This window comes from Zingiber officinale, chromosome 1B (genome assembly GCF_018446385.1).
Source record: "Zingiber officinale cultivar Zhangliang chromosome 1B, Zo_v1.1, whole genome shotgun sequence".
NCBI classification, from domain to species: Eukaryota; Viridiplantae; Streptophyta; class Magnoliopsida; order Zingiberales; family Zingiberaceae; genus Zingiber; species Zingiber officinale.
The window spans coordinates 6,014,582-6,026,258 of record NC_055986.1 but is presented as its reverse complement, the minus strand read 5'-3'; the positions used below and the strand labels follow the sequence as shown (position 1 = coordinate 6,026,258).

General features: G+C 38.7%; 1 protein-coding gene and 1 long non-coding RNA gene across 2 annotated transcripts; both read right to left on the bottom strand.

Moving 5' to 3' along the window:
* Window positions 1–5,432: 5,432 nt before the first annotated feature.
* On the bottom strand, window positions 5,433–6,017 carry LOC122029879. Its single transcript, XR_006125337.1, has 3 exons — window positions 5,904–6,017; window positions 5,570–5,716; window positions 5,433–5,487 (listed from the first exon to the last, which is right to left on the bottom strand). It is a non-coding gene; the product is annotated as an uncharacterized LOC122029879 (long non-coding RNA).
* Window positions 6,018–7,547: 1,530 nt separating this feature from the next.
* LOC122023005 lies at window positions 7,548–11,352 on the bottom strand. Its single transcript, XM_042581136.1, has 5 exons — window positions 10,021–11,352; window positions 8,984–9,798; window positions 8,790–8,895; window positions 8,151–8,712; window positions 7,548–7,912 (listed from the first exon to the last, which is right to left on the bottom strand). Exons 1-5 carry the CDS (start codon window positions 11,350–11,352, stop codon window positions 7,548–7,550), a joined length of 3,180 nt encoding a protein of 1,059 aa, XP_042437070.1.
* Between the last annotated feature and the right edge of the window lie 325 nt (window positions 11,353–11,677).

Genomic DNA, 11,677 nt, shown 5'->3' with positions numbered 1-11,677 from the left:
CTTTTGAGTTGTTATATTCGCCGATTCTTTTGAGATCTTCATTTGGTATCACGGTTAGGAGATGAAATTCTGCCCGTCCGTTTGCCATCGATTCGTTACGTTGCTTTTTGTCCCAGAGGCGTAGATCGAGTCTTTCTCCGTTTGTGTTCTTCGGTTCTTCATAACCAGATTTTAAAATTAAAGAAATACCAAGGTCTGAGTTAAGGTATACCTCCATTTGTTTCTTCCATGAAGAAAACTCCCCCTCGAATGCTGGTGGACATTCGCTAGCTCTGGCCATCGTTTTGTTGCATCAGACGACGGTTAGTCCTTCTGAGGCATCTCGGCTCTGATACCACTTGTAGGACCGTTGGGCCGGCTAGGAGGGGGTTGTTGGATATCCTGCAAACACAAACCCTTCTCGAACTCTTAAAACTAACACTTGCATATATAAAGTAAGCAGATAAATTAAAAGCATAAAGAGAAAGCGAGGCACAAAAGGTTTACTTGGTTACAACTGATGTGATTGTTAATCAAAGGAAGATTAAGCTTACTAAAAATCTCCTTCAGGCGGAGAAGCCTCATACAACAATATAGCGCAGAAAACAAAAGCTAAACTAGAACAGAAGCGCACAAGTTTTTGGAATTACAATTTGGAGTACATTGAAATGCTTCTGGACCAAGGCTATATTTATAGCCTTGGTCGGGGCGCCTGGAAGGGTTCCGGGCGCCCTGGGGGGATAAAACTTATCCCCCAACGTTCAGATCGAGTCAAAACTTGATCTGGTCAATTTTACTACTCAGGGCACCCCGAAGGGTTCCGGGCGCCCCGGACTGCTCTGGGCGCCCAGGAGCCCAAAGTCAACAGTTGTTGACTTTTTCATCTGGGACTTCTTCTCTAGTTCATTCCCGCCTCGGTCCGGTTCTTCTCCTCCGGATCTGCTCGCTTGGGTGATCTCTGCCATTCGGAAAAGAGCTCACCCGAACCCAACTTCCGGCCTTCTCGAGCAACCTTCCGCTCCGGCTTCTCGTCCCTCGGAATCGCTGCGTGTTTCCTTTTCGTCCACCAGCGTGCTCATCCGCAGTCTTCGTCCCTCGGTCGCACAGCATGCCGACCTTCTCGCTAGCTGCGTCTCTTGCTCCCCGAGCAATCTTCCGCTCCAGCTTTCGTCCCTCGGAACCACCGCACACTTCCTTCTCGTCCACCGAGGTACTCTTCCGCAGCGCCTCGTCCCTCGGAGGCACCGCGTGCCGTCCTTCTCGCTAGCTGCGTCTTCCGCTAGAGTACCTGTGCTCCTAAGCTCCTGCACACTTAGACACAAGGTTAAAACAACGCATGACCTAACTTAACTTGTTGATCACACCAAAACAACCTTGGGGTTCCAACAGTAGGCTGCGTTAGAGGGTTCTCATATTAGCCAAAGTAGACTGGTAGATGCAACCTTGTAGCTTTGATATGTACAACGACGCTTCTAAATTGGGACTCGGAGCTGTACTGATGCAGAATGGTAGAGTCATTGCCTACGCCTCAAGACAACTCAAAGATTATGAGAAGAACTATCCCACTCATGACCTCGAGTTAGCAGCAGTAGTCTTCGCTCTCAAAGTCTGGAGGCACTACTTATATAGAACTCAGTGAAAGATTTACACAGATCACCAGAGCCTGAAGTATTTCTTCACTCAGAAAGATCTAAATATGAGACAACGAAGATGACTTGAGTTAGTCAAAGACTATGATTGTGAAATCCTCTACCATCCAGGGAAGGCGAATAATGTGGCAGATGTGCTAAGTAGAAAATCTTGCACAACTTTATTGTCCTTATCTGCCATGTCCCAACCCCTACGGAAGGAAGTAGTAAATTTTGGGATAGAAATTATTACTGGCCAGCTCTCCACTTTAACACTAGTGTCAACCTTGCTTGACAATATACAGAAAGGGCAGGATGAAGATCCTAATATTCAGAAGATCAAGCAAGGAATACAAGGATGAGAAAATGGGGAGTTTCGAATATCAGACTGTGGGATACTATATTATGGTAATCGTCTTTGTGTCCTTAATCAAGAAGGACTGCGAAAGAAAATTCTAGAAGAAACCCATGGAACACCCTATGCAATGCATCCTGGTTCCACCAAGATGTACCAAGATTTAAAGGAACGCTTCTGGTGGTTTGAAATGAAGAGAGATGTTGCTAGATATATTAGTACCTATCTGACGTGTCAAAGGGTTAAAGCAGAACACCAAAGACCAGGCGAAGTTCTGCAGCCTATCCAGATTTCAAAGTGGAAGTGGTAAGATATATCTATGGACTTTATATTAGGATTACCCAGAACTACGAACAACTATGATGCTATCTGGGTAATAGTAGACAGATTGACCAAGTCTGCATATTTCCTAGCAATCAGAATATCCTATTCTATTGAGCAGTTAGCACAACTGTATGTGAAAGAAGTTATCATATTACATGGAGTTCCCAAAACCATAATTTCTGATAGAGATGGTCGTTTTACTTCACACTTCTGGGAGTGTGTTTAGAGAGCTCTTGGCACTAAGCTACGATTCAACACTGCATTTCATCCTTAAACAAACGGGCAAACAAAACGAGTGAACCAAGTTTTGGAGGATATGTTACGGGCTTGTGCCTTAGATTTCAAAGGGAGCTGGTGTCGATACCTATGCTTAGCAGAATTCACATACAATAATAGCTATCAGGCTACTATTCGAATGGCACCCTACGAGGCTCTATATGGGAGGAGATGTAGATCTCCTATCTGTTGGTATGAAAGTGGTGAAAAGAAGGAAATGAGACTCTAGACAGACCTTATCGAGGACACCACGAAAGCCGTTCAGAATATTCGCTAGAGAATTGAAACTGCTCAGAGCCGACAGAAAAGCTATGCGGATGTGCGCTGTAGACCGCTGATAATTTGAGGATGGGGACTCAGTGTTCCTCAAAGTAGCTCCTATGAAAGGAGTGATGCGGTTTGGGAAGAAAGGAAAGTTAAGTCCATGATATGTGGGGTCGTACTTGATCACCAAAAGAGTTGGCAAGGTAGCTTATGAGTTGGAACTACCTCAGGAAATGTCAGTTGTCACTATGTGAAAAACGGCTTTTTACTTCGTTGATTACCTGAAGTAAAAGACCTGTTTTTACTGAAGTAGACACGCGTGTAGTAAAAAGATTCATTTTACTTCGGATAAACTCCGAAGTCGTAGGCCCAGAAAAAACGAAGTCGTATTGGGTGTCGGGTTCGGACATATTACGAAGTAAAAAGTGCATATAACTTCGTCGGTTTTTAAAAACACCGAAGTAATTAATCCTTTTCGACTTCATCGTTTAGTATTTGTTGTGAAGTAATATACCTACTTTAACTTCGGTTAAAAATGAAGTAAATGGATTACTTTTACTTCGTCATATATCGTTAATTCCTGAAGTAATTATCAATTAAATTACATTTAGCTTCGTTCTGGATCGAAGTAATAGATAGATACTACTTCAAAATTTTTGGTAATAACCGAAGTAGTTGATACTATTTTACAGCAACAAATTATATTGCTTCGAAGTTATAAGTAGATTTTACTTCAGATTTTATGAATAAAGTGAAGTATTTTTTCTCTTTTTACTTCATTATTTTTAGACTTCAGTAATTTTGAGCATCACATGATTTCAGCATATATTTATACAAAACAAATCTCCCTAAATATGATCAAAATAAGCTATAAAAAACCAAAAACATGTACTGGTTCATTCACACAACTTGCAATTCACTTCAAATACGAGTACACAAATTCACTCCATTCAATTCTCACTTCATCATATTGTGTCTGCGTATAGTACTGGTTCTTCACACAACCTGCAAACTGCAATTTAGAAAGAACCATCATGTTATGTTTTGTAATTGAAAACACTAAATCAAAGCACAGTAAGTTGACAAAAAAAATCATGAATTAAATTAACAAAAGCATGATAAGACAAATAAATATGTATTGTTATATGCACTCTTATAGTAACAATAACATTTCATCAAATGTGCAATAAAAATGATCCAACAGTTTTTTGAACCTTAAGTTTTAGTAGTTCCAATCGCATGGTGATTAGATGCTCAGTTAAATTAATGTATTGCATTCTTAATTTCACATGCACTATGACAAAAAAGCAAAAAATTGTACAATGAGACTTGCTCAATAATCACACAACACGAAAGTACTGAATTAGCGGTGTGGACAGATAACTGGATCTTTCAAGTAGCCTAGCTGATATGCTGAACATTTTCTTATGGTAGCTTGGGCATGGTTTTCGTGGAGATGTCAGTATTCTACCCACCTTGGTCATAAATAATGTTCAATATCGAGGTATGACTTATGATCCCTTGTCTCTCATCTTAAAATATCTAAATTTCAACTCATAATACAGTTTATATTTTGATGCCTAAGGTTCTATTGGATTTGATTTAAACTAAGCACGTGTCTAGAAAGGTTTTGTCATTGTTATTAGCAAATGACTAGTATTAATTAAAAGCATTTTATAACATTAGTGCTAATAGCAAGACTATTATAGTTGTTCCTTGACAGCCTTCTATATTCTCAATCATCGGCAAACAAAAATTTAATAGTTTATTAGGTCTATAAGGTAATCATGCCCAAATCAGTTACTAATTTCCCCCAGCTACTAATAGAACTATGCATAACACAGTTTTGTATAAAACCATAAACAGGGTGTCATCTAAGGGCAAGGAAAAAAAAGAAGGAAAGAAGCCATATCAAAGCATGAGAAGAAAGCAGTAGCAGGGCGTGAACGATTTGATTCAGTATGTGCATTCCTGTTCAAAATGGAAGAAATTCACACACCTTCCTCTCCAACTGTAGATCCTCACATTCAACAATCTCCTTCATGTACCGCATGACACAATATCCACATTCAACATAACCTTGTTGTTTGAGATTACCCTAATGAATCAAAGTTAATGCAAAGTGAAAAACCAAATATATAAGAACCAGGAATGCATGTTTTCAATAAGACATACCGTCAACTGTTTGAAAGTTGGTCGTTTTGGATTACCCCTCATACAAAGGTACGTCCTCACTCCACTACATTGTAAAAATAGAACTTATTTCATTTCATATTTGCTAATCAATCTATTCATAATCTATATAATCTAAAACATACTTGCACACTATAGTTTTCCAAGCGTTATCTCTGTTCCTATTACCCATTGAGTCCAACAAATAAATTGTATCTTTGTCCTCGTTTATAACGGTCAAGATCCAGTGGTTCCTGCAAGATTGTCAATATATAGCTAAGCTACTATGTATTAGGAATTGAGCAGGGATTAAAAATATACCCAGTGTTGTATGGGATAAGGCATATGCGGTCTCCGTTTGATGCTTTCAACTGATTAGCAATGTGTTGTGAAGAGGTACTGCCATCTTGAGCAGCTAGTATTTTGTTGGGATCCACAAACGACACATACTCAGCCCTGTTTGTTTCCTTCAAGTACTTGTACAAGTAACTGCATTCAAGTAATAAAAAACATGGTTACTTAAGACATGAACTCATGCAAAGAGAAGAATTGTATATAAGACATAACTTACCCCATGTAAACCAAAATTTGCCTTGACCCTATCTCTCTCATTTCCATACAGCGCATGATATCCTCTCTCAACAACGATGTACTCACATTACGTCCAAACATGGCTTCATCAAATTCGATAGGAATGGTCTCCTCCTCAGTCATCAGTCTAACAACAAAAGAATACAAAAACTTGCATGGCATTGGTAGAGCACTTTCAACTTCCTTGAATTTATTTTTCTCATCAGGAACCTCCAAAATAGCAAATGGTGGTGCAGGTTTCTCCTTTTTCTGTAATTTTAAATAATTATAGCAAAATATATAACTATAGCAACAGAAAAGTGAACTGAAAATACCTTTGTCGTCGGAAATATCACCAATTCTTTTGGCCAGCCAACCACAGTTCCAACAGCATCTACCATTACTGTTGGTCCCGACTTAAGTGGAATTGGAAGCTCTGCTTCCTCCTGTAAAACAACATCAACAGACACCTTTAAGTTGCCTTCCCCAAGTGGAGCATTGTGCAGCATTACATTTGGGCCTCCGTCGGATACTATCGTGCCATATGCCACCACATTCCCCTTATTCTTCAGAGCCAAATGATATTTTTTCCCCTGAACAATAAGATATTATCTTTTAATATCTGAAGCTAGGAAACAAATTTAATGTACCAAATATAATACAAAACCTGATTGAATGAATTGTCGCATTCAAAAACTTCCACATCATCTTCCAATATTTGAACTGCCATGTGCGATGACTTGTTAGATGCTACACGTTCAGAAACTCGATCACTTGTTTCTGGCATAAATCGAGCAAGAAGAGCCTTCAGTTTTTCAACTTCAGCTTTCAAAATCTTTGTTTCCTCCGCTTGCTCTTTGAAGTTTTCAGTCAAAGCCTTTGACACCAACTCCCTCTTCTTCCTTGGAGTTTTGAAGTAGACTTGGGGCTTCACAAATCCCCCTACACCTCTAACCCTTCCGTAAGGTTCTTGGCTCCCTAATGCAGTAGTTAATACGTCATTGCTTCCAGAAGATATGAACTCTCCCCTCTATTTTTTGTCCAACAAATCATCCTACAAATATGGAGGTAACATTAAATATCCAATGAAGACACTTTTTTCACTTATTATGAATGAACTTGAAATAAAACTAAAATAATACAATTTTTTCAGCAACTTCAGCAGTCTTTGTATTTGTGATGTTTCCGGATTTGTCTTCGCGGGCCTTACGCCAAAGGAATGACCTATCAACTTCCTCATCCTCCCTGAATATTTTTCTCTGCCTCTACAATTCCAAAAAATGATCATTTAAAACATGACGTACCACATGAAAAGGATAATATAATGCTCCATGGATTACCAATTCAGTCTCCAATCCAATGTATCCCTTGCGAGACATTTTGTGATGATACTTGCAATTGCTCGCCCGTTCCTTTTGCTTTTCATGAGTGACCTATGTCACGTAAAAAAAAGTAAATTTTTATAAGAATGGCTAGAATTTAAAAACAATAGGATGGAGTATGATGAACTTATTATATATATTCCTGCTGTACATGAACTTATTATATACAGAACTTCATTTTGTTAATTAAATGCCCTAAATGTTTTAAATCTTGGTGCATATAATAATTTAAATATAACATGATAATATCATCAAGTACCTCCCAAGATGGATGTAGCCTCTCATCAACAAAATCTTTCCAAATTGAAGATGGGATCTGATACTGCTCCGGTGGTGACCTCAGTTTTTCAGGATTATCTCTATATGGCCAGACAAACCTACTGTTGAGTTTGTTTTTGAAGTCTCTCCATTTCTGGCCTGCTGAACTCATCACTGCCGCCTCGCTTTGAGGTGCTAAGTCGAAGACATTTTGTAACACACAGCAGTAATTGCTATCAGTTTGTATATTGAAAAAATCACAATGAAAAAAAAACATAAGCAATCTCATAAGGAAGTGTATTATTGGATTATACTCACCGATATTTCTTCCCACACTTTCTATTTCATGTTCTCTGGAACAGTGGGCCATGACTTTATGTTAATAGGCACCATGGATCTAACAACAGAGCCTATGAAAGATTGTAGTGCCTTCCCATTTTCATTGTACACAGGTCGTCCTATGTCATCATATTCAATCGTCGACTTTTTTCCCCATCCTGCAGCAGCAATAAGTCTGCACATTGATGTAGGCCCTCGAGTCTTCTTCTGCCCAGTAATAGGAGGTTCTTCTATTTCAGTCTCTCCTCGTAGCTCTGCAGCTGCTAACCCATCAGCATCTTGGTGTAGTTCGGTGTCCTCAACTACACGTGGCTCATCATATTTTGCTATTTTTCGCTGTTTTTTACGACGCATTGTTCTTTTCCCTGCATATAGGAAAATAAATGATGAGATAACGGTATATAAAGTCTGCAGTGACAATATAATAAAAGAAGACGTGATACAAATAATAACATTAACACATACGAACAAGTAAAAATAATACTAGTAAAAACAATAAATATTAATGCAGATGACATAAAAGTGGAAAACATCATTTTTTCTTGTTTGTTACAAAGAAACCCTCTTTAGAAGATCTAAAGTATCCTTCATGTATAGGAATACAATGAATATCAACATTATCAATTGGTCGAGCTTCGGGAATTATGGTCCAAAGATCCTCTTCTCCCTCGTAACATCTATTTGGAACTTGAAGCACTATTGACCACCCTTTGTTCAGTGGGTCAGCAACATAAAATACTTGTCTAACTTGACTTGCAAGCACAAATTCATCCTTCTGGTGGCCTCGTTTAGTCAGATTAACTAAGGTGAAGCCACATTCATCATTGTATTGTATTCCTTTGTCATTTGATACCCATGCGCACTTGAAAAGAGGAACTTGAAATTGATGATAGTCTAGTTCCCATATCTCTTCAATAACTCCATAAAAAGTCACATTCTCTAACACGGGATTCTTATCTTTGGCACTACAAACAAGCATCATGTTGGCAAGTAGAGAAACACCACTGTTTTGACAAACTTTCTCATCATCCCGCTCTTTTGTTTGGTATAAATTGCCATTTATGACATAGCTATCACACTTTAAGACTCGCACACGTGGTCCATGGGCCAGCCATCTCAATGACGATGTCATTCCACCATTGCAACTATCGATTTCAGCAGCCACCTGACATGCATTCCTATTAATTAGTGTGATCAAAACAATGATTAACAAATATTGTATGTTAGCATCTTCTACATCACCTTTGCACGAAACCAGTCAATGAACCTCTTATTATGAGCATCTTGTATCCACCTTGCATCTTTCTGTTTCTTGGGAAACATTGTCTTCAAGAAGGATTTGTGTTCACTGAAGAATTTTACTTCTAAAGTTTTATTTTCATGAATACATATGGACTGCCAAGTACATATAATTATTAGTTATGCAGTACACTTACATAATGTATGGAGATATTTCTTCTGTATTTTCTAGAACAGTCAAGTGTGCTTGTTGGAGATCAATTTGTTGGACGATGATTGATGAATTGCTTGCTGAGAATCCAGGAATGCTTGTGTTTGGGTCACGTAGTGATTTAGGGACCCCAACAGGATCAAGGTCATTGAGATATTCTGAACAAAATTCAACTGCTTCTTCTGCTGCATATCTCCGAACAATGCAACCTTCTGGATATTTTCGACTGCCTACGTAACTTTTCAACACCTTCATGCATCTTTCAAATGGGTACATCCATCTGAAGTAGACTGGTCCACATAATTGGACTTCACGAACAAGATGAACTGTTAAGTGGAGCATGATATCGAAGAAAGAAGGGGGGAAATACTGCTCCAATAAGCAGAGTGTAACAATCAAGTCAGATTGCAGCTTATCTAACTTGGCTACATCGATAATCTTGCAACAAATATCTTTGAAAAAGAAGCATAATCTTATGAAAGCATATCTAACATATTTTGGCAGAGAATTACGTATGACTATTGGCAGGAAGTGCTGCATTATAACATGAGAATCATGTGATTTCAAGCTACTCAGCTTCATCTCATCCATGCAGACAAGATTCTTCATGTTTGATGAGAAACCTTCCGGAGCTTTTATATCCATTAATGACCTACATACTTGTAATCTCTCATTTTTTGTGAATGAGCATGCTGCAGGAGGTAGATATGTTCTTTTCTCACCAATTTTAGGAGCCAATTGAGGCCTAATTCCCATCTGAACCATGTCCAACCTAGCTGCCACATTATCCTTGGTTTTTCCCTTGATGTTCATCAAAGTATTAATCAGAGACTCGAAAACGTTTTTCTCAATGTGCATAACATCGAGACAATGCCTAACATGTAGGTATTTTCAGTATGGAAGATTGAAAAAAATTGACTTCTTCTTCCAACATTTACTGAAATTTGTAGCTCCAACATACTTTTCTTCTTCAATGTCTTCCACAATATTCTCCTTTGCTTTTTTCCTTATTTTCCCCTTCACACTTGTTTTCTTTCCAAACTCACATGTTATGTCCAAAAGCTTGTCAAACAACTTAATTCCAGATAATGGCCTATCTGCTTCACCAAGTTCCTCCATGCCATTAAACTCCTTTATTTGCCTCCGATATGGATGAAATCGTGGTAGGAATCGTCTATGCCCAGCAAATGACATTTTCTTCCCATTTGGTAAGTGCTTTGCATAAGTATCCTCACCACATATTGGGCATGCGTAATAACCATGTGTAGTACATCCACTAAGGTTACCATATGCAGGAAAGTCGTTGATGGTCCATAAAAGAACTGCTTTAAGAGTGAAAACCTCCCTTCGATAAGCATCATAAACTCCATCAACTCCTTCCCACAAGAGCTGCAAATCATCAACCAAAACCTCAAGGTAGACGTCGATATCGTTTCCAGGCTGTTTCGGCCCTGAAATGAGCATCGTTAGCATGATGAATTTCCTTTTCATGCACATGTCTGGAGGCAAATTATATGTGGCCAGCATGATTGGCCAGCAACTGTAGCGACTACTAAGATTGCTGTGAGGATTAATTCCATCGGCTGCAAGTGCCAGGCGAATATTTCTTGCCTCACTTCCAAAGTCGGGCCACATATGATCCACCAATTTCCATGATGGTGAATCAACTAGATGGCGTAACTGACCAACAACTCTTGTGCTATCTGCATGCCATGTTAAATTTCTGGAAGTTTCTAAAGATTTAAACATGCGCTTAAATCTTGGTATGGGAGGGAAATACCAAACCACTTTGGCAGGAACACCTTTCTTCTCAACATTTTTCTTGGTTAGCTTCCATCTTGATAAGCCACATTTTGGGCAGCTTACGCAGTCTTTATATTGTTTCCTATAAAGGATGCAATCATTGGAACAAGCATGAATCTTTTCATGACTCAAAGCCAAACAACTCAACGTCTTCTTTGCTTCATAAATTGACGATGGAAGATTGTGGTTATCTGGCAACATGTCCCCAAAATCTGCTAGTAGATCTGAAAATAGAGCATCACTCATCCCATGCCTTGCTTTGGTATTGTATAGTTTTACAAGTGCACTCAACTTTGTGTAACGTTTGCATCCCTTATACAGTGGCTTCTCTGCTTCCTCCAAAAACTTCATAAATGCTTCTGGATTTTCTGTATGGTTATCATACGCTGTCTCACACAAATTAACAGTTTCAAAATCATCATGACAATTATCAGTTGGCTCTTGGTTGACACTCGAATTTAATCTATCCTTCTCCGCAGCCTCACCATGCCAAATCCAATTCAAATAATTTTTACTGAAACCATTGAAGTAAAGATGCTCCCGAATCCACATAACCGCTCCCTTTTTAAGATTCATACATTTGCAACAAGGACAATGAATTAAATTGGGGTTGATATGTGGATTCTGCAAACAACTTCTAATGAATTGTTCCACACCCTCCTCATACTCTTTGGACCTCCTATCTAAGTAAATCCAGGATTTATCCATTATAGTACAAAAGAATCCCAAGAAACTTCTTCAGAATTATTGTGCTAAAATTATTTACCGCTAGCTCAATGTGTTCTTTGATCAAAACCTGAAGATACTACATATATGTTAAGCAAACGTTAGAGTAAGACTGCAAAAAGGTAGTCAAATTCATATCGAGCACAGTTCC